The following is a 22,653-nucleotide window of genomic DNA, read 5'->3' on the forward strand; positions in this document are numbered from 1 at the left end:
GCTAAAAAGGCGAAACAAGCCGCCTCGATGCACAAGACTTCCTCCGCACCGAAAGATCCATCTCCTGTAGTGGATTTATCCTACCTAGACCCAGCTCAAGACTTTGGCCAAGGACCCAGTCATTGGACACCTAGTTTTGGCTCCAAAGAATCGACCACTGGACACACCAGCTCGCATTCCAAGGAGGAGGACATGGCTACCTCTCCCTTAAGACTGCCTTCCCCTTCTCTTTCACCTGTACCATCATCCCCACCACAGCATTCACCAGTATCCCCTATCACACCACACAGGGATGATAGCTCTGATGGCATGGGGGGGTAACACACCTGATCCAACAATTCCCACAGGATCCCCAGACCCCTGGGACAATTATACACCCCAGATGTCCCAAATGTCCCTCAGGATGACATTTATCCCTCAAGGCCCTCCCCACCAGAAGACACTATTGGGTTTAACAAATGAATTCACAGGGCTGCACATTATCCTGGTGTAGACATTTATACAGACCCTGTTAGGAAGACTTCCTTATGAATACGTTTGATAATGCACAAAGGTCGTCCTCCATCTTACCCATGCTTAAAGGAGTGCTCAAGCATGCTCCCAAAGTCTTCAAAGACCCAGTCAGAAGTCGGGTCATTAACCCTCGGATAGAGAAAAAATATAAGGCTGCCCCTTCTGACCCAGCTTGCATTAAAGGCCCAGTACCACTAGACTCACTGGTAGTTTCCAACGCACGCATGAGGGCAAACTCCCAAACATCGGGTGAGGCTGCACCACCAGATAAAGAGTCTAAGCTACTTGACGCATCAGGCAAAAGAACAGTGTCTCAAGCAACAAACATGTGGCGTATCGCCAATACACAGGCTCTGCTCGGCAGATATGACAGGGCACATTAAGATGAACTAGAGTCACTAATGAGGCACCTCCCTGACAAGTACAAGGATAGAGCAAACTCATCCAGGAAGGGAAAATCATCACAAACACCTACCTTAGGTGCGCCCTCGATGCAGCGGACACAGCCTTTAGGGCAGTTAACACCAGCATCTTGCTACACAGACACGCCCGGCTGCACATATCAGGGTTCAAACCCGAGGTATAAAGCGCTATTCTGAACCAACCCTTTGACCAACCACATCTATTTGGACCCGAGGTAAACGTATTAGAGAAAATGAAAAAAGATGCAGACACCGGCAAATCTATGGGAGCCCTGCAGTCGCAGGCTCCCAGACGTTCATTTTGTCGCTCAAACTATTGAGGTGCCAACAGGGGATATGCTTCAGACACAGCTTCCACCTCATACAAAGCCCCTACACAGTCTACCTACAGTAAAGGGTACAAAAGGGGTGGGTGCAGGGGTAACAATAACAAAGGCAGAGGCAAAAATAATAACTCACGCTCTGCCTCTACCCCTGCCCAATGACTCCCTTCCCTTTCCCCCGCCTCATTCCACTCCTGTCAGGGGAAGACTTCAACAGTACCTGCAAGCATGGGAAAACATCACATCAGACAGGTGGGTGCTCCAAATAATTCAATCAGGTTATTGTCTGGAACTAACATCTACCCCCCAAACATACCACCCAAGCAACGTCCAATGTCACAGGAACATTTAACACTGCTCAGACAGGAGGTAATATCCCTCTTGCAGAAAAATGCAATAGAAATAGTTTCAGAGCATCAGAAAAACAAAGGAGTATATTCCCTATATTTCCTAATACCAAAAAAGGACGGATCTCTAAGACCCATGCTAGACCTCAGACCGCTAAACATTTACATACAGTCGGATCATTTTCATATGGTCACACTACAACAGGTCCTCCCATTACTGGTAATAAACTACTTCCTTGTCACTCTAGAACTCAAGGACACCTACTTCCATATTCCCATCCACGCAGCACACAGAAAATATCTCCGATTTGTGCTTGACGGACAACACTACCAGTTCAAAGTGCTCCCATTCGGAGTCACAACAGCGCCAAGGGTGTTTACCAAGTGCCTAGCAGTAGTAGCAGCTCACCTAAGAAGACAGCACATTCACGTCTTCCCATACCTAGACGACTGGCTCATAAAAGCCAGCTCATACAGACAGTGTGTGCAAAACACTCAAGCTACTATTCAACTGCTTCACGACTTGGGATTCTCAGTAAATCACGTCAAATTGCACCTTCACCCCTCGCACATACAACAATATCTTGGCGCTACATTAAACACCCAATTAACACTAGCTTATCCCTCTTCAGCCAGGATAACAAGTTTTCAAACTCTCCTAACAAAATTCAAACCACAACACTCGCTACCAGCTCGAGTGTTCATGCAACTCATAGGAATTGTGGCATCTTGCATATCTGTAGTACCTCACGCAAGATTGCAAATGCGTCCACTTCAAGAGTGCCTAGCACGCCAATGGAACCAGGCTCAAGGCTCATTCACTGACCTAGTGTTGGTAGATGGTCAGACTCATCGTTCTCTGCAATGGTGGAACACCAAAAACCTTTTCAAGGGACGACCGTTTCTAGAGCCAGTTCCCCAAATAGTCATGACAAAGGACGCATCGCTCTCCGGCTGGGGAGGCCATCTACTGCATCAAACCATGCAGGGCAGGTGGACACCGCAACAAAAGTTACTCCATATCAACCATTTGGAGTTGCTAGCTGTGTTTCTAGCTCTAAAAGCATTTCAAACTCCAGTATCAGGCAAGGCGGTCTTAGTCCACACAGACAATATGACAGCCATGTACTACATAAACAAACAAGGGGGGACACACTCTCTGCAGCTCTCTCAATTAGCTCAGCAGATATGGAGATGGGCTATACTGCTAAACGTCTTCCTCTTAACCCAACACGTCCCAGGAGTGCAAAACACTATCGTAGATCTGCTAAGTCAACAAGCACAGCAGATCCACGAGTGGGAACTTCACCCGCATGTTCTTCAACCGTTCTTCCAAAGGTGGGGACAACCTCAGATAGACCTCTTTGCCACCCACGAAAACTCAAAATGCCCAAACTTTGCCGCCAGATACCCACACCCATTGTCCAAGGGCAATGCGATATGGATGAACTGGTCAGGAATATTTGCGTACGCTTTTCCTCCTCTCCCACTACTTCCGTTAGTGGTGCACAAACTACAACTGCATTCCCTAACACTCATGCAACTCGCTCCAACTTGGGCCAGACAACCGTGGTACACCACGCTGCTGCAAAGGTCTGTGGTTCCACACCAAAAACTAAATCTATCTCCATGCCTATTAACGCAGAACCATGGAGAGATCAGACACCCGGACCCTGCTCAGCTCAACCTAGCGATCTGGCTCGTGAGGTCATAGTTTGGTTACCTCATCCTTCCTCCAGAATGCATGAACATTATTAAGGAGGCTAGACGTCCCACTACCAGAGCATGTTATGCTGCTAAGTGGAAACGCTTTGTCATATTCTGCCAAAACAACCAAATAGACCCCTTAGACGTGTGTATACAACACATCATAGGATATCTATTACACCTTCAAAAGTGTAACTTAGCCTATACGTCTATCAGACTACACCTTGCTGCCATTGCAGCATACTTACAAAACAGACAACACCTGTCTCTCTTTAGAGTACCAGCTATTAAAGCTTTCATGGAAGGACTCAAAAGAATAATTCCTCCCAGAACGCCACCAGCACCAGTGTGGAACCTGAACATTGCTCTTGCAAGGTTAATGGGTCCTCCCTTTGAACCATTACATAAATGCGAATTGCAATTCCTAACTTGGAAAATATCTTCCCTGGTAGCAATTACTTCTCTTAGAAGGGTTAGTGAACTACAAGCATTTACCATTCAAGAACCCTTTTTGCAAATGCATCATAACAAAGTGGTTCTTCGTACTAATCCAAAATTCCAGCCTAAAGTCATTTCACCATTCCATCTAAATCAATCAGTTGAGCTGCCCGTATTCTTCTCGCAGCCTCAAACTGACGCAGAAAGGGCTCTACACACCTTAGACGTTAAAAGAGCACTGCTGTACTATATCGAAAGGACACTATCATTTCGTAAAACAAAACAACTTTTTGTGTCTTTTTCGCCGCCACACAAGGGAAACCCTATTTCAAAATCAGGAATCGCCAGATGGATAGTTAAATGCACACAAATTTGTTACCAAAAAGCAAAACGCACGTTAACAATTCCTCCAAAAGCCCACTCAACAAGAAAGATAGGGGCTTCAATGGCATTCTTAGGGAACATCCCTTTAGATGACATATGCAGAGCAGCTACATGGCTTACACCACACACATTCACAAAACATGATTGTGAAGATGTGCAAACTAAACAACAAGCCACTGTGGGCCAAGCTGTATTAAAAAAACTGTTTCAAACAACTGCAACAGATACGGGTGGTCGCCGCAAGGTGTGGGTACTGCTATACAATCTATGCATAGTGTGTAATCTGCAGCTCATATGCCTCGAACGGAAAATGCTACTTACCAGTATGCATCTGCTCTTGGCATGTAGAGCTGCAGAGTTAAACACGCCCACCCGCCTCCCCGGCTACCTTTATCTGTTCCAGTATTATCTTAATTAGATACAAATTACATGGACATCACTACTTCTTGTACAGCTCCATCACTTCCCTACTGGCGAAAAACAATCTGGGGATGGAGCTGATAACCATGCGCAGTATCATCCTAAGGAGGAGTCACCTATCCCGTGACTCCGAAAGACTTTTCTACAACAAAACAAACTGCAAACATCCGGGCCCAACACTAGGTGGCCATCTATGCATAGTGTGTAACTCTGCAGCTCTACATGCCAAGAACAGATGCATACTGGTAAGTAGCATTTTCCTTTTTCACATGTGCAGTATCACTTTTCACTTAGCATGCAAATGTTGCATGCTGATGGTTATTACATATCCCTTGCCCACCTACCCTGATGATTGTAGAGATCTCAAACTGTTTTATTATTATTGTATTACAGGTACCTAGAGGCCTAGTTTTGTTAAGGGTCAACCAAGGTCAACTCTACTTTGAATAGTGGCACGCATATCTGCAGTTGCCACGCTTGGATGCTGTGTTTCTGTCCTGAAGAGTGCCACAGACTCGCATGGGTCATCAGGCAGCAATGTGTTAACGGTGTGTGTGGTGATGGGGCGCTAATTCCCTTTATCCCCACGATTGGTTTTTAATACCAAGTGTTATTCCATGTAAATATAAAGGTCAGTTTGGCATATCACATTGTTTTTTAATTATTATATTTAACAAGTCTTTTCTTAGTTAGAAGTGCTTCCCTGACTCAAACCGTGTTTTTGAAGAGTCTGGTGCGTTCTATGATGAAACATAACACATGGTGCTGTGTGAGGACATCCTGTCACATTTTTGTGTATGCCCAGAAGTAGATTGCTATGAAGTGGAGCATTAGTTGATATACAGGAATACATTGTATCTTTGGTGGCTTTGTTGTGTTAAAATTGTCACACAGAAGCTACAGGAAAAGATGGTGTGGTGGAACAGATCACATGTCACACAAGGAAATAACTGTACACAAGCAATACCAACAGTAACCATTACAACATATGTCTCTCATATAGCCTGTGGAGCTCACATGGGTTCTCTCGAAGTCAGAGGAGTCTGAAAGGAATACGATGCAGTATAACATATAAATAACTTGGAACTAAAGACTGTGTTCCTAGCTTTAAAACCCTTTCAGAAGGAACTATTAGTAAATACTATATTGATCCAAACAGACAATACAACTGCAATGTTTTACATCAGCAAGCAAGAAGGGGGGAGGGAGGACTCAATCCTTTGCCTTATCAGAGCTAGCCCAGGAAACCTGGAAGTTGGCAATACAGAGACAGCATATGACATCAGTTCATCTACCAGGGAAGGACACTGTTGAAGTGGACCGTGTGAGCAGACAAGGATCGTGCTCTCATGAATTGGAACAGATTTTCTGGACTAGGGGAACACTAAAAATAGACCTATTTGCAACCCCAAGGGGCGCAAACTGCCAAAACTATGCCTCCAGGCAATTGCTCCACCATTCCCTAAGGAATGCTATATCGATAGACTGGACAGGGATATTTGCCTACGTTTTTCCCCCAGTACCTCTTTTCAACAAATGCAGGAGGAGCAAGATGACTCTCGTACTAATTGCCTCTCAGTTGGTGAGGCAGGCATGGTTTTTGAGTACTAATAGAAATAGCGCAGCACAAACAAACTCTGAAACTCCCAAAACAACATGACCTCTTAACAATGAAAGACATAATGGTGCTACGCCCAGAACCAGAGTCTTTGAGTCTGGCAGCCTGGCTCCTGAAGACTTAGAATTCGGTCATTTAAATCTACCTGAAAACATAATGGCTGTTCTTAGAGACGCAAGAAAGCCAACAACAAGGAAGTGTTACATCGCTAAATGGAAGATGATGCCTTAAAAAGGGCTTACTAAGGTAAAACACTAGACGCAATGGTGCAAAAATCTTACACACCTACTAGACTACAAATTAACATGTGCAGCTGATACAGACTTCTAGCTACAGATTACCTGTGAATTTCCCAGGCATCAGTCTGGAGCCAGAAACTTTTGCTGAGCAATACACCTTGCGCGTGCCGTCGGGTGGCTCCATTCGGCTCCGCGTGACATCGCAGTACCTATACAGACGCCACCCAGGAGTGCGGATGTCAGTTCTTTTCTTTCCGTGCCACTTAAGCGCCGATCCGGCAAGAGCTACCCTTCTGTCGCTTTTTGACAGCCCTTTTATCGACTTTTTGTCAAATTCTGAAATTTGTGTGCGAGGATGTCTTAGAGGAAGACAGGATTCAAGCTGTGCGGTGCCTGCCACCGCATGTCAGTTACCGATCCCCACCTCGTCTGTCTCTAGTGGCTCGAGTGCGACCACGATTCAAGGTCGTGCTTGGACTGTCGGGCTATGACTCTGAAGGCCTTGCGAGAGCAGGCTATGAAGCTCCTTGCGGCGCAGCAGTGGACACGGTCAATCGAGACTCCGTGGAGGTCCCAATCGAAGAAGAGGAGGTCGTGGGACTGCTATCGGAGACGAAAGTTATCTTTGTCCCACTCGAGGTCCTCGTGACACTCTGGGAAGAGGCACAAGCAAAAGTAATAGTATTGCTTGGGCATCTATTCTAAGGTGAGGAACCTGAAGATTGGAAGCCTTTATCAGAATAACAAGTTACTTACCTTCAGTAAGTCAGTAGAGAATCTGTATAACCGCATATTCCTCATCGAGCCTCCTATCCTCCCTGCTCTGCGATACAGCTCTTCCCCCTAACATCCTGTTAGATTCTGCACCCTGGTCAAACACTCAGTCCAACATGGCACTGCATTTTTGACATGTAAGTAGTGGTGAAAAAAAAGTCTGTGTGCCAGGTGGTGCTTATATAGGCACACAACACTTCTAATGCGGAGCCAAACGGACCACCTCCTGGTGTGCAGAGGTACTGCTCAAGATTTTCCTGATCCATTGTGATGCTTGTGCAATATCCTAAGGAAAGGAATCTGCAGTTAGATTGATTGTCTACCAAAAAAGAATGACTGAAGGTAAGTAGCTTGTTCATCAAAGCAACCCTTTGCTTGAAATATTTTTAGAAAGGAGTTTGTTTTACTTACCATACTGTTATGTTCTTTGTAGCTTTACTCTACATAGTATATGTGATTCTGTAGATGGACTCGATTTCCAATAACCACTGCAAAATTTAAAACGGCTAAATATTTCTATAGCCCGAAACAAAATGTGAACAACGTTTTCAAACAAATAGTGGCTGGGAAGACTGACCCAAACATGGGGCTGTCACACATCCTTTCTCTGTAGATGTGTGTGTGTTGCGATTGCTACCTCACTGCTCCAAAATAGATCAGAGTTAGCCCTGGAATGGTTTAATAGGCTGTGTGAATAGATGGAAATTTAGTTTGATGTCATTATGTGTTACAGTATAACTTTTACCTCTAAGTAAAGATTTCCTAGCACCACTCCTGATACGACCAATATAACCATCTGAAGGAAACAGTTAGTTATAGATTCCTTACCTTAGAATTACTCCCAGGCATCAGACTGGATCCGGAAAGTTTTTCGTCAGCAGTACCCCTGCGCTTCGGAAGGTGGCGTCTGTCGACTCCGCGTCCGTCGTTGGCGTCTTAGTTACCGGGATGCCGTCGTGGAAGCTATGTAGACGCCGCCCTCATGCGCTGACGTCCGTTCTTTCTTTTTCCGCGCCACCAAGCGCAGATCCGGAGAGAGCGTTACCCCCAGTCACTTTTTGACTGACCTTTTTGCGACTTTTGTCAACTTCTTTTTCGAGCTGAACTCCTGGTGCACGAGGGATGCCCGGTTTCAAGGCCTACGGTTCCTGTACTCGCCTGATGTCGGTGGCGGATCCACACCGCGTGTGCCTCTACTGTCTGGAGCGGAATCCAAGAAGCTGGATCAGCTTGGGAAGAAGTTGTTTTCTTCCTCCAGCTTAGGGCTGTAGTCGGTGAACACTGCATGCCTCTTAGGCCGTTATTCCCACTCCGGGTGAGATACAGTGGCGCAGGTGCTGCCTCAGTGTCTGGAAGAAGCCCAGTCCATAATTTCCTGTACTGTTGCCGAGGGGAAGATACGCAGCAAAGTTTGCCATCCGCTGTGAACTGGACACTGCCAACTCACTGGGTAGGACCATTTCAACGTCGGTGGTGCTTCGCCTTCATACCTGGTTGAAAATAACTGGCTTTTCTGGGGATGTCCAGAACACCTTGATGGACATGCCTTTTGATGGCCATCGTCTGTTGGGTGACAAGGCAGACAGTGCGCTAGAGTACTTAAAGAACTCTCGGGCTACGGCCAAGTCCTTAGGCCTCTCCACCACGCACCCTGCATGGTCTGCCTTTTGTCCCGTTTGTGGCCACGGAAGGGTTGCCCCAACACGTTCCTTTCAGAGCCACAGGCCAGCGCAAGCTGTTCAACCTCAGCGCGGCCGGGGACGTGGGAACCACCGACGTGGTTCTGGGGGCCAGCGGCAGGGCCAGTCCACCACCGCCCTGTCTGCAGCAGCCTCAAAGCCCTCCTAGTCTGACCTTTCAGGCCCATCAAATGCCAGAGGGCGGCTGGAGCCGCCATCACCTACTCCACTGGCGCACCATCCCATCGGACTGGGTTTTGCAGATGGTCCGAAGGGGCTACTCCCTCCCCTTTATGACCATCCCTCCAGCCATGCTACCCCAGTACCATCATGTCGGGGGATCACCTGGCTCTTCTCCAACAGGAAGTTACGGCTCTCTTGGCCAAGGGAGCCATCAAGCGAATTCCTGCCCCAGAAGAAGGTCGTGGTTGCTATTCCCACTACTTTCTGGTGCCCAAGAAGGAAAAGGGCCTGCATCCTATCTTGGATCTCAGGGACGTCAAGTTCAAGATGTTGACCCTGCCTCAGGTCTGGTCTGCCCTCGACCCTGGAGACTGGATGGTAGCGTCGGACTTGCAGGACGCTTATATTCACATCCCCGTCCTGCCGGCCCACTGGCATTGCCTGCGCTTCACAGTAGGCCACGGGCACTTACAGTTTACTGTGCTCCCCTTTGGCCTTACCAGTGCCCCTCAGGTGTTCACAAAAGTGATGCCGGTGGTCGCAGCTGATCTGCGCAGATCAGGGGTACTAGTCTACCCCTATCTTGACGACTAATTGTTGAAGGCGGGCCTCACCCCAGGCAGTCGTCTCCCAACTCCAGACTACGACTGACGTCCTGCATTCGCTGTGGTTCTCAATCAACTTGCCGAAGTCGCACCTGACCACCTCTCAGAAGCTCCTCTTCATCGGAGCGGTTCTGGACACGACGCAGTTTTGTTTTTTATTCCCGGGATATTCAGGCTATGATTCCGATCTTTCAGTCTCTATCCCGGGTTTCGATCAGGATGACCCTGAGGCTGCTGGGCCTCATGGCCTCCTGCATCCTGCTGGTCGATCATGCCAGGTGGCATATGCAGGCTCTGCAGTGGGAACTGAAGTTCCAGTGGGTGCAGCATCAGGGGAATCTGTCAGATTGCGTCCAGATCTCGGAGGGCACTGCACGACAATTGCAGTGGTTGCTCACAAACCAGGATTGGGTCAATGGCAGATCCCTCTCCCTTCCCCAACCAGAACACACAGTGGTGACGGATGCATCCCTTCTGGGATGGGACGGTCACATGGGAGAGACGAAGATCAGAGGTCTATGGCGGAGTCCGAGCTCCACATAAACCTTCTGGAGCTTCGGGCAATCCGTCTTGCACTAAAAGCATTCCTTCCCTCTGTCCGAGGAAGAGTAGTGCAGGTGTTAATGGGCAACACCACCGCCATATGGTACTGCAACAAACAAGGCGGGGTGGTGTCATGGACCCAATGTCAGGAGGCCCTCTGTCTCTGGACATGGCTGGAACATCAGGGCATATCCCTGATGGTTAAACTCCTGGCAGGTTCACTGAATGCCAGGGTGGACAAACTCGGCCGCAGGAGTACGATGGATCATGAATAGTGTTTTCACTCGGAGGTGGTGCAAGGTTTCTTTCAACAGTGGGGAGAGCCTTGGTCAGATCTATTCGCCACTGAAGAGAATGCACAATGTTAGCAATTCTGCAAGTTGGAATTTTCAAGGTGGCACTCGCTAGGCTACGCTTTTCGTCGCGAGTGGAGTTTGGGTCTTTTATACACCTTTCCGCCTATACAACTTCTGCCCAGAGTGCTGAAGATCAGGCGTGCCTGGGCCCAAGTCATTTTTGTGGCTCTGGATTGGGCACGAAGAGTCTGGTATGCTGAGTTGCTCAACATGGCCATCAATCCCCCGATCCGTCTGCCTCAGCAGCAGGGGACGGTCCTCCACCCGAACCTGTCCAGCCTCCACCTCCTTGCGTGGACATTGAGCGGTGGCAGTTGACGTCATTTCACTTGCTTCCTGAAGTCTGTGATGTAATTTTGGCAGCCAGGCGTCCCTCCACTAAGACAGAATACACATGCAGTTGGAATAAATTTGTGGCATGGTGCACAATAAAGGCTGTTGATCCCCTTTCTGCCCCTCTTTCTGAGGTTCTCTTGTTCCTCCTGTCTTTGGCCCAGCAGGGCTCTGCTCTGGGCACTCTTAAGGGCTACCTCTCTGCCGTTTCAGCCTTCCTCAGGCTTCCTGATCAGCCTTCTCTTTTCAAGTCCCTTGTTGTAAATAGAGTTCTCAAAGGCATTACTCATCTTTTTCCTCCTGTTCCCTCCGCAATGCTGCTGTGGGACTTGAACTTGGTTCTTACTTCTCTAATGTGCGCTCCCTTTGAGCCACTACATAACTGTCCTCACAGGCTCCTCACTCTGAAAACTGCTTTTCTGGTGGCCATCACCTCTGCGCACAGGGTGAGTGAGCTACAAGCTGTGTCTTCCAAGCCTCCTTTTCTGGCTGTTCATCCAGACAAGGTCGTCCTCAGAACTCAACCTTCCTTTCTTCCGAAGGTGGACACTTCTTTTCATATTGGCCAAGCCGTCACATTGCCCACCTTCTTTCTGCTTCCACATCCTTCAAAAGAAGCAGAGAGGCTCCACCGTCTGGATCCAAAGCGTGCGCTCTCCTTTTATTTGGATCGCACCAAACAATTCCGGGTCTTTGTTGGTTACGTGGGTTCTAAGAAAGGTCGGACCATGCAAAAACGGACCATCTCCAGGTTTTTTGGTCGGTGCATCAAGGCCTGCTATTCTTAGACAAAGAAGGAACCGCCAGTGGGTCTGTGCACCCATTCCACCAGGACGACGGCAGCTACTACTGCTTTGGGACTGGGAGTCCCTCTAAATGACATGTCAGGCAGCTATGTAGGCATCACTGCACACGCTCACCAAGCACTACTGCCTGGACGGCCAAGTCCGGAGAGACGGCGTTGGCCGTTCTGTTCTCCCGGACTTTCTGGTGTGAACTTAGTTCGCAGACCCACCTCTGGGGTTGGTATTGCTGGGGTATCTATTCTAAGGTAAGGAATCTATAACAGTTTCTTTCAGATGAACAAGTTACTTACCTTCAGTAACAATATGTCTGTAAGAAACATAGGTTAGCTATAGATTCCTTATCGCCCTCCCCATTCTGCAAACTGACTTCTAGGGTTATGGATTTCCTTTCAGGGCCCTAGTTTTGTGCACCAGTGGTCAGTGTATTGTATGGCTCTGTGCTTCTGGCGTGGAAAGTCATGTACAGAACTGATATCGGAGTGCGAGGGCGGCATCTATATAGCTTCCGCAACGTCATCCCGGCGACTAATACGCCAACAACGGGCGCAGAGTTGACCAACACCACCTTCTGATGCGCAGGGGTACTGCTGGAGATAAACTTTCCCCGTCCAGCCTGACGCCTGGGGGTCATTCTAAGGTAAGGAATCTATACGTAACCCATGTTTCTTACAGAAATATCGTTACCGAAGATAAGTAATTTGTTCAATTAGAGTATTTGAGTCTGCTAAAGATAGAAAGGCTGAATAAGTAATGTTGTCCTTAATAGCATAGCAAATGAGATGTACTTTAAGTAGTTTTAAATCTCAACATACATGTTTTCATTTTTTGTTCTTGGCAACAATGCAACTACCCAAGTGTTGAAATTTACCAGCAGTCATCAGCAAAGATTTCCAATTTATCATTTTTTCCACTCTTTTCTGTTTTCTTTTATGAAGGATCTGCTTCAGTTTCATCAATCAGTTTTAGCAAAAGCACAGATGAAACTCATGTACCGCCGCCAGTTCCTCCAAGGAGGAGACCAGAGTCTGCCCCAACAGAGTCTTCCCCATCAAAGGTAGAGAAATTAATGTATAGGAGAATTAGCTGTGAGGTTTCTTATTTACTTACATTTGATGAAATCTGATTTTTTAATTCTAGTTTTGGTTTGATCTATGTAACTAAAATCAAATAATTGTTTATCTCAAAAAGAATAACTTAAGACTTTCTTAAAACTTGTATAAAATATGTCTGCTTCATGTTTTGTTATTTAATGTTATTGTATATGTGGCTATGTGAAGTGTATTGGGCACCAAATGCAACAATAGGATGATTCATTGCACTTATCTGGAAAAGGGAGTAATGTATCCAAGTTAGAACAAGTGCATCTTTAACGCAGTGTGAAAGTTAAGATTGTTTCCTTTGCCTATTTAGATAATGTAATATTTCAAAGTATAGTGCCCTCTAAGTAGCAATGCAACCACTATCCCAAAGTTGAGAGAATCTGCAAACTGTGACATGGCTATTCTGTTGGATGTTTCTACCTGCAGATTCCTCACATGTAGAACAACCCCATGGGTCAGACTGGATGCAGAAACTTCAAGACAAGGCCACCTGTAGAGAGAGCTGGACTCAGTTGGTGGCAGAAATGACATTAAGCGTTGCCAACAAAGCTCAAAGTGCTGTCCTGGCGTGTCAATGTCAGTTCTCTTTATTTCACACCTTTGACGCAGACTTGAGCTTACACACTGAGAAATTCTTCTCAGATTATTTATTTCTTATTGCAATACCAAGTCCCTTCTTAGAAAATCTGGTTTAAAGCCTTGTAGAGAATGTGAGAGACAGAAGTCCATCACAGACCCCAGTGCCATCTACTTATGGTGTCTAGGGTCTGACCATGTCTCAAAGCCTTCCTCCTTCTGTCTCTCCATGAACCCGAAGGTCATAAAGGAACAGGAGGCCAACCTCTGCATAGTCCGGAAAAAGGATGAGCACCGACTTCAGATGCGCTCTCAATGCCGTTCCCATTCTCCATCCGCTTATTCGGGTCTACAAGAGGAAGCATAGGAAGAAGTAGACAAATCGCTCTAGAGGAAAGCCCCTTCGTCATGCTCAGTCTCTCTCAAACCTCTTGTCCTCAGAACTGGAACTTATCACACAGCCTTACTCCTATGTACCTGGCTCTGAACAGGTCTCTATTCCATGAACCTTATGCGCCTCCCCCTCACGTGCATTGAAGACCAGCTTTTCCAGAGTTTTTTACCCTGGGATTGGGCACGGCTGCATTCTTGTACACAATATTCTCCATCTTCAAGAAAGCGTCGATGCCTTCCAGCATGTCTTTGGGAACCAGCCTACTCAACACAGTTGCTGATGTGCCTTTCTTTCCAACTGACTCCTTTAATCTCCGCACTATTGGAACCAAGTACGTCTCTTCTTTGCTTTGATCCGCTGCTAGGTTTCTCTGTGCTACGTCCGCCACCAACCTCTGCTCCATCTTCAGACATGACACCAAAACCAGACCCCAAGCCCCAGCTTCGCTCTCACAGAGGCCCAGCAAATTACAGATCACCTACACAAAATGTTTGCAAAGGATGTAGATTCTATAGGCTACATTACTTGTGCTAGTCAGGACCAGGAAACACTTGAGTTTCAAGGCCTCTCGTTGTTTCATGGGTTGGATACCTCCCCTTGGCTGGCAATGGAATTTACTACAGGTCTGACAATGATGGAGGTTGTGCAACGACCCCCTACTGAAACACAAATAAACGTCCTTGCTGAGGTTCTCCTGCCTCCTATGACCTCTTCTTCCTTTCAGTTAACACATCATTGCGGTTTGCGAGAAGCTGTCCTCTACACCCCCTGTTATCACTCTGCTCCTGGTGATCAAGCCTTCCTCTCCACACATCCATCACCTGGAACTTAGTCATCCAGGCTTCTTGTTCAAAAACCATTCCTATATTCCCCTCTGACCAAGAATGCCTAGAGGCCTGGGGTAAAACAACCTTTTAGATAGGGAGTATTGCCCTCTAAAATCTATTGATGCCAACTGCCTTTTCACCAGTTAAAGCTGTTCAGTGTGGGACATTGCATAGATGATTCTACCACATGTCCTTGCCAACATGATGGCTCATTTTCAAGAGGTCATCACTGATGGTCAGAACACTTCCGAGCACATCATAAAATCTGGATTGGACATGGCAGACTCCATTGCCCAAGCCATGGGTACATCTGTCACAGTGCAACATTATGCTTGGCTCAGGACATCCAACTTTTCTGCTGATGTCCAGGCCAATCAAATGAATCTCCCATTTGACTAGGTACATCCAATAGCTGATTTAAGCAAGGTAAAGATATAGCATTTTAAAATTTTCAAGGCCCAGAGCACAGTCCTTGGACCTTCATTTCATGCCTCCGAATACAGTCTAGCTACCTTTTCATCGCTGTTGGACTTGGCCCTCTCTGCATGGTCATCCCCATTTTTGTTTGCCTTAATTCTCCTGCTTTCTGAACCTTTTTTTGTTGGCTTTTAGAACTCAGCCACTTTACCACTGCTATCCAGTGCTAAATTGCTTTTGCTCTCTCCTTTAATCCTGGTGAAATTGGCTTACAATCAATTGGCTCATTTAATTTCCTTTTAAGTCTCTAGTAAAGCGGTACTACATGTACCCAGTGGCCTGCAGCACTAATTTTGCCGGCCACTTCAATAGCCTTTGAAACATGTCTCAGGCCTGCCTTCGCAGTCTGTGTGTGTGTAGTTTTAAACTGCCATTTCTAACTGGCAAAATAAAACTTTTGCCAGACTCTAACCTTCCTTTTGTAGTATGGCCTGAGGCCTGCTTTGCGTGCATGTTATGTTAGCATCGCTTATTAGAAGTTTAAACGCCATTTTACCTTTTTTTTTTTTTTTTTTTTTTTTATAAAACCTTTATTGGATAATATAAGCAAACAAATACGGGCCTACAACCCACCGGCCGGCCTCGCAATCGATTAAAGCACAGTAGCGAGCAATTGGGCAACTCAGCAGCATATCAAAGCAAACACGATTAATCCAAGTTACACTGTAATGTGTTGCGCTGCCGAGAAGTAGGAGAAGTGAAGGTTTAGTTTTAAAGTTTTTTTTTAAAAGTATAGCCAAAGTAGTAGGAGCCAAGAAGGAGCAAATTCTTAACAATCCGTACCAGGACCGAAATGGACAACAATATTCAGAAAGATTAACGAACATTATCTATTAAACAAAAGGCTGGAGGCGAGTAGCACAGGAGAGAAGACGCGCAGACATTATGATACACCCCAGCCACTACCCACCTCGCACCAATCCACCCCTTGACCCAAAGAAATAGGAGAAGAAAAAAGTAGAAGAAGAAGAAGGAAAATAAGGCCCATAGTAACTGAAACAAACAAAGAAAGAACACCCCCCACCCAACACGCATGCAGAGGCTACGGCCTACCCCCCCCCCCCTAGCAGTGTGTCTGTCGCCCCAAGAGTACCCGAAATTTAGGAGCAAGAGAAAGAAGGAAAAGAAATCACAAAAGACCGGAGGAGGGCCAGGAAAATAACCAAAACAATCAGTACTTTTACCCTCGGCCATCCATCCCCGGACCCCGAACCAGCACCAGACCAACATGTATCTCCCACTATTGTCCATTACAGTCCCAGCAATGCACAAAACCGGATGCAGCAAAAAGGGAGAAACATCCTCAACCTTGTCCCTTTCGATCCAGTACGCCGACGGAGTACAGTTCTAAAGCAGCCATCTTGGACGGAGAAAGCAAAAGTAAGGTCCACTGCAGAGCACGATGCCATCCACCTAAGTCCGTCCACCTCAGAGCCAAGCGGTGAACGTCCAACCAAGAAGGAGCAATGCACAATCGCAATGCTTGAAGGGCTGCCGGCCAAAACAGCAGTTGCAACTCCAGGATGGGGCATGGAGACCCGCGATGAAGTCCCGAAACAGTTGTGTGGCGGGGCGTCCGGACACAAACCTCCCGCCTCTGCCGAGGACCAAGATCTCCACACATCTCCGCATCAACACTGGGTAGCGCGGCAGCAACCACATCTCTCTTATCCAGCACCTTCAAGTACGTCTGAGCAGGCTGGTAGTCGCAGACAAACACAGGGTGTGGCGAGGTGCACAGCACACGGAGCTCAGCATGGCCGTCCGAGGGCTCTGCAAGCATAGAGATATCCAGTCGGCATTCCAGGTCCAGGGCCATGTCGCGCACAGCTACATGGAGATTACTCAGGGCATACATAATATCAGCAATCCTGAGGGGTGCCGCAGGATAAGAGGGCGCCGCCGTCTCGCGCACCCTGGGCGCGGGGTCACACCGTATCCCTCGAGACTGGTCGCCGTCGGCCATCCATTTTACCTTTTGCTGCTTTTGCACACGACACTGCATAGTTGTTTTTGTAAGTTCGCCTTCACGAAGGTCTACACATGAGAAAAGATTTGTTTTCGACATCTCTAGACTTACATTGTGCCACTAGTCTGCACAGTGAGTGCTAACACCGTCAAGGTTATCAAAACATGTTAGTTGTTTTTCGACATGTTCGGGTAACGTTTTTTAGACACAACATTTTGGCAGCTGTGAGCCAAGTAAGATTCTGGCGTCCTTATTATCACACACTTGCCATGATTTCAGACACATGGAAGATTTCAGTTTCCAGGAATGCAGAGAGCCTATGCTGATCCAGATGTAATTTACATGAGCGGAAAGGTAATGGGGTCCCCCACACACGCCTAAGAGACCTTCTATAGTTTATAATACATAGTTCCTATGTAGGGAGGGTGTTAAAACTAGGCGCTATAGGACATTGTAATATGATTTCTCCTTTTGTATTTTATGGAATTGTAACCATTCTGACAATATTATTTTTAATCAAGATACTGCACATGAGATCACGTCGTTAAAATAAATATTTTAACCTTACTGTGTCTCTTATTTACCCCTTGTTGTGGACTGGTATGAGAGTATAACAAGAGTATTCTCACTTCCCACCATTCCTGGGATGGTCCTAAGTCGCATGTTCTATGTTGTCTAATCATTGGTTACTTTGCTATAGGACGAAGAGCTAATGTGACACTGATGCTAGCTGTTTGGGGTTTTTCTAGGTACTGAGGTGAGTTTCAGGTACACCACAATTCACTGATGTCCTAGGTCTCTGTGCACACTTCTGTGTATGAGCTGGATTCTTGCAACACTCTCTAATGCATATGTCGCCCGTAGGGCTGTAAACAGCCCATGGAGCATGGTGCACTATATTTAAAAATTGGGATATGTACTTTTAACTTTTACTTGTTCTAGTAGTGAAAACTCTTAACATTTTGTTTTTCAGTACTGTAGGGTCTGCCTCGCCCATAGGTTACCATTGAGTTACCTTATTACATTTAATAAGTGATGACTTTCAATTTGGAGCAGTTGTTAATGTCGAGTTTGGTTTCTAAAAAATAGCTATTTAAAAAAGTTGTCTTTTAAGCCACAATTCTCAAAATGCCACTTTTGGGGAGTTGGCATTTTCTTGTCCCAACCATTTGGTGCCTACAGCATGGGTCACATATCTAGATGTAGCTCGCAGTTGGTCTTTGTGTATTTCTCCCATACAGAAAAAGGGGAATAGGTGATGGTAGGATGGGCCATCTCTGACTTGACAAGGGGTAGACCTGTCAACTGCACATTAGAAATACTGTGCCTCCGCATACTCACAAAGGGTTTCACACTAGTCTTTTGTGCGCCCGGGCAAAGGTAAGGCCAGGTTAGGGACACAGGAAATTCCATACGTCTTTGTATAGAGAGGACTCTAGAATCTTCTCCCACTTCAAAGTGGACTCCATGTATAGTGCCTCCTCAGATTCAACTCTTCAGCACACTTCTGGAACTCTGGAAGATTCACAAGAAGGACTGCCCTGCCTCTGTGCTGCAAGAAGGGCTGCCCTGCTACTCAGCTGCCCTGATGTCTTGCTAAACTGCTGCTTGAGTGAAGACGACTGGACCTGCATCTTGAACCCCAGACCACCGGAGTGACTCCAACGGGCTAGTTGGCTGGTCTCTGGGACAGAAAAGGCTCTAACCATTTAGACCCCTGCACCCGGACTCCGGCTGCTGTGGGTCCTGAACCCCTGAATGGTGCCTCTCCAGCCCGGGATCCTTGGAAGTGAGTCTAAATGTGCTCTGCCAACCCATCTGTGGTCTCTACCAGGACTGCTGCAGATCTTCGCCGTGCCTTATCGGAATTGACGTAGTCCCGAAGCAATCCTGCTCTGCAACCCTCGCAGCTCATCAGACCCGCTGTTGCGTGACACACCATGCTGTGCTGACCTTGCAACTCATCAGAACCGACACAGTGAAGCCTTAATGCAAGTCTGCACCACAGCCCTCACAGCTCATCAGAACCCCTGCTGCACATCGCATCCTTGACTCGAACCTCACAGCTCCTCATAGGAACCGACACAGCCTCAATACAAATCACCATCTCAGCCCTTGTAGCGCATCGGAACCGCAGCTGTGTAACGCTGACCTCCCAGCACTCCTTTGGACCACAACTGAGCTCCACAATGCTCTGCAACCAGGATTTAAGATACATTTCCCAGAAGGACTGACTTGATCCTTCTTTCCGACCCGCTCTCCCTCACGGTCTGCTTGAACTTGTGACTTTATCCCGGTATGGCATTACCAGGTAACCACAGTTGCTGCTTTGTGCTTTTAAGAACTTATTTTATCTAAACCTTTAAAAAATGCATACCTTCGGCTCTACTGATTGGATTTTTTGTCTTTTGGTGTCAAATTATTTAATTGTGCTATATTTTTCTCCATCAATGTGGGATTTTTCGTGTGGTGTGTTTTCATTTGATTACTGTTTGTGTGCTTCATAAATACTTTACGTTATATGAGTCCCCCTTGGGGCTCTGTGTGTCAAGTTGGAATCCTCTTGTGTAAATCAGAGGAAACCCACAATCGATGTATTATTTAGCAGCCTGATGGTAAGTTCTCATTTGGGTTGTATAAAACCGACGAGACTGAAGTAGTTTTTCTTACTGTTATGTATTTTCCTCCAATCCAAATGAATGTGTAACTCATTAAAAAGTGCAGAAAACACAGGGCATAAACATTAAAATATATATACAAATGACACCATATATGCTCCTTGGCTTTTTAAGTCAAGTTTTTCAAATATACATGTGCCTATAACATAGCACAATGTCGATTACAAATCGTCAAGGTGTGTGCAAAACATGTATCAAACAATGGCCCAATCCGTATCATTATTTTGGGAGAGACATAAGTGTCTAAACAATTAGCTGTGCATGTTTTCATAAACAGCTGTCAGAAGGAGAACGGTGGTGTATCATCCCCTTTAATAACACAGTGTGTCCTGATTGCAGCCTATCGCACTAGTGTCGTGGTGAGTGGAATGACTCCATCATGCTCCTATTAAAGTGAATTGTCACATACTCCTGTCATGAGCTGCTACGGAAGTCTCCACTGAGCACTCCTCCATATAGGTCAATTGTGTTGGTGGGGGGGTTGTGTAACATGGGGGTTACAACCGCATGGCCTATGCTCTTGTATAATGTAAGTAATGCCACACAATTGTAAAGCTTGGTTACGTACAGTGTATTTATGCGAAATTGTGGTAAGGAATGTATTATAGATCTCTGAGTGGGGAACTTGGGAGTGAAGTGAGCGTGCCGTATGTCCCGTAAAAGACAACCGCGAATGTCATGCATACTTGTATTTGCTTAGAAGCGTGCTGCGGTTCTTAAACCATTCTATCCACATCACACCACTTGGTATTAAACTATGTGTGGTGTCCCATCCACATGCCATGCGTTACTGTTGTGCGCATCAAGCTTACAACATCGTGCTACACTTACTTTTCAATGCCAATTGTAACTTCAGATGCCATCGAATCTTTTCAGTTTCTCTCCGATCTATTGCAAGAACCTCTAAACAATAAATAAAAATTATTATAGTGCTTCCCAACTGTAAACATAAGGAGACAGCCGCTAGTGTTGGGCGGGTGAACTTATATTAGTTAGGTACACAATGGTATGCATCCCAGAGTCTGCCGATTCACTTGTGTAGTCTGGAAGGAGGTGTCAGGAGTCGCCAACCACTAGACCACTAACTGCGGCCACCATCTTGGGCCTGAAACTCGCCCCTCATTCTCATACAACAAAGCATGGTAATGTTAAACAATTAAAATACAATGTTTGTGTTCTATGTTTCCTCCATAATCCCGTAATAAGAGCATGTCTATGATTTACTCAACAACGGTTAGACTGCCTAGCATATAACATTTATGTCGACTGCAAGGTCTAACTTCGTCAATTAAGTGCCTGAGTCATTATGATGGTAACAAGGAGCCTCAATAGGAGGTCAGTGTGGCCATCGTGTGTTTGGACCTGGCCTGTGTGTGATAACGCCATAGTATCAAATACCAATGTAACTAACTGTAGTATCGGACATACATCGAAGTGCTGTGTTCCTTAGTGCTTTTGTGTCACGCGTGTGACAATCTCTGACTTAGCTAAATTATGTCTACCAGATAAGGAGCACTCTTACACAAGTATATGAGCATGTTATACATACATATAACAAAGTAAATATTGAATCATATCAGCCCAACATGGTGGTAAAAACTACTTAATGGGCACATATAACAAACATGAAGGGGTGGTATTGGGTTCCTCCTCTGTAACAACGGCCCCTCGCGGCGGGATGCCTGGCTTTCACCTTGCGGATACCCTGCCGGGGTTATCTCACAGGGGAATACCAGGACGGGTTCCCTAAGCAAGCGCTTAGAAACCGCTTGGTGATTTGCGCTATATAAATTCCTGTACATTTACATTTACATTTTACATTTAATTACGGGCAATCGAGGTGCGCCAACTAACCGTATCAAGTAGGAAGGAGTCTGAGTCCTCTCAGTTCATACACATCGTTTAGTTCCATTGTAGTGCTCTTCGGCATGTCAATCTATTTACATTGTCTATGGTCCAGGATGTCACTGATATCTCCACCACGGGTGTCCAGGGTCACATCCTCTGCCACTTGCTAGTATAGGTCACTTTTGGTGTGGTGTTCCTGGCAGCGTCGCCCCAGGGGAACTCCTTCCACCTTCAAGGGAATCCTGCTCCTGTGTTGGGTGATGCGCTGTTGTTTGTCCAGTGTACAGTTTCACACAAGGGCATCTGACTACATAAATAGCATTACTAGTATTACCGTTGGAGATTGCTTTGAGTGTAAACGTCCTGTCATTAGTTTCTAAAACCTTGGTGTCTGCAGTGAAATTACGTACTACACTTCCTCCACATTTGTGGTGTCCCACCAGTGTCAGGAGGCCCCATTTTGTTCTGATGCCACTGGTCCTAGGTGGATCCCTGTGTGGTCTCTAATGTTTTTATTGCTTTGAACCCGAACAGTGGTCTCTCCTTCCATGTTTCACTGACCAGTGGGCAATTCCATTTAGCAATTTGTTGTACCTCATTGCTCATAGGCGAAAAGGTGCTACCATTACAATCTTCTCATTGTTCTTCCTGGGTCTGGGTGTCAGTGTGGCTTCCCATGGGCAAAATCATGCACCTTTTTGTTGCCCTAGTCACTATTTTCTTGTTTTCTTAGGGTAGCCTTTGTCTAACAGTCTGGCCTTGAGCTTGCCCGCTTCCTTGAAGAAGTCATCCTTCAGTTTCCAACTTCTACGGACTCGTACAAATTGGCCAGAGGATATGTTGTCTCTGAGGGCTCACTGGTGGTTATTGTATCAGAGTAGTGCATTGGTGTCAGTTTTTTGTACAGGGTCAAGTACAAAATTCCACTCATGTAGTAATAGGTCTGGATAGCAGACTTCTACATTGCTGTGATTGATTTTACTTTACACTTTGCCTCTAAGTTAAGCCTGACTGCTTTTGTGCCAAACTACCAGTGGTTTATATGCAGGTTAATTTGGGATTTGCTGACAAGAATTGTTTTTCCTGCTTGAGTA

The 22,653-nt window shown here is 46.3% G+C and overlaps 1 protein-coding gene across 1 annotated transcript in view; it reads left to right on the forward strand.

Annotated features, from left to right (window-relative positions):
* Nucleotides 1-22,653, forward strand: part of SOS1 (SOS Ras/Rac guanine nucleotide exchange factor 1) — a 780,124-nt gene that overhangs the window by 753,471 nt on the left and 4,000 nt on the right. The window contains exon 21 of the mRNA XM_078649204.1: nucleotides 12,626-12,744. Coding sequence (XP_078505330.1) covers nucleotides 12,626-12,744 — 119 coding nt within the window. The remainder of the gene's footprint in view (nucleotides 1-12,625; nucleotides 12,745-22,653) is intronic.

Source organism: Lissotriton helveticus, chromosome 6 (assembly GCF_964261635.1).
Source record: "Lissotriton helveticus chromosome 6, aLisHel1.1, whole genome shotgun sequence".
NCBI lineage: Eukaryota > Metazoa > Chordata > Amphibia > Caudata > Salamandridae > Lissotriton > Lissotriton helveticus.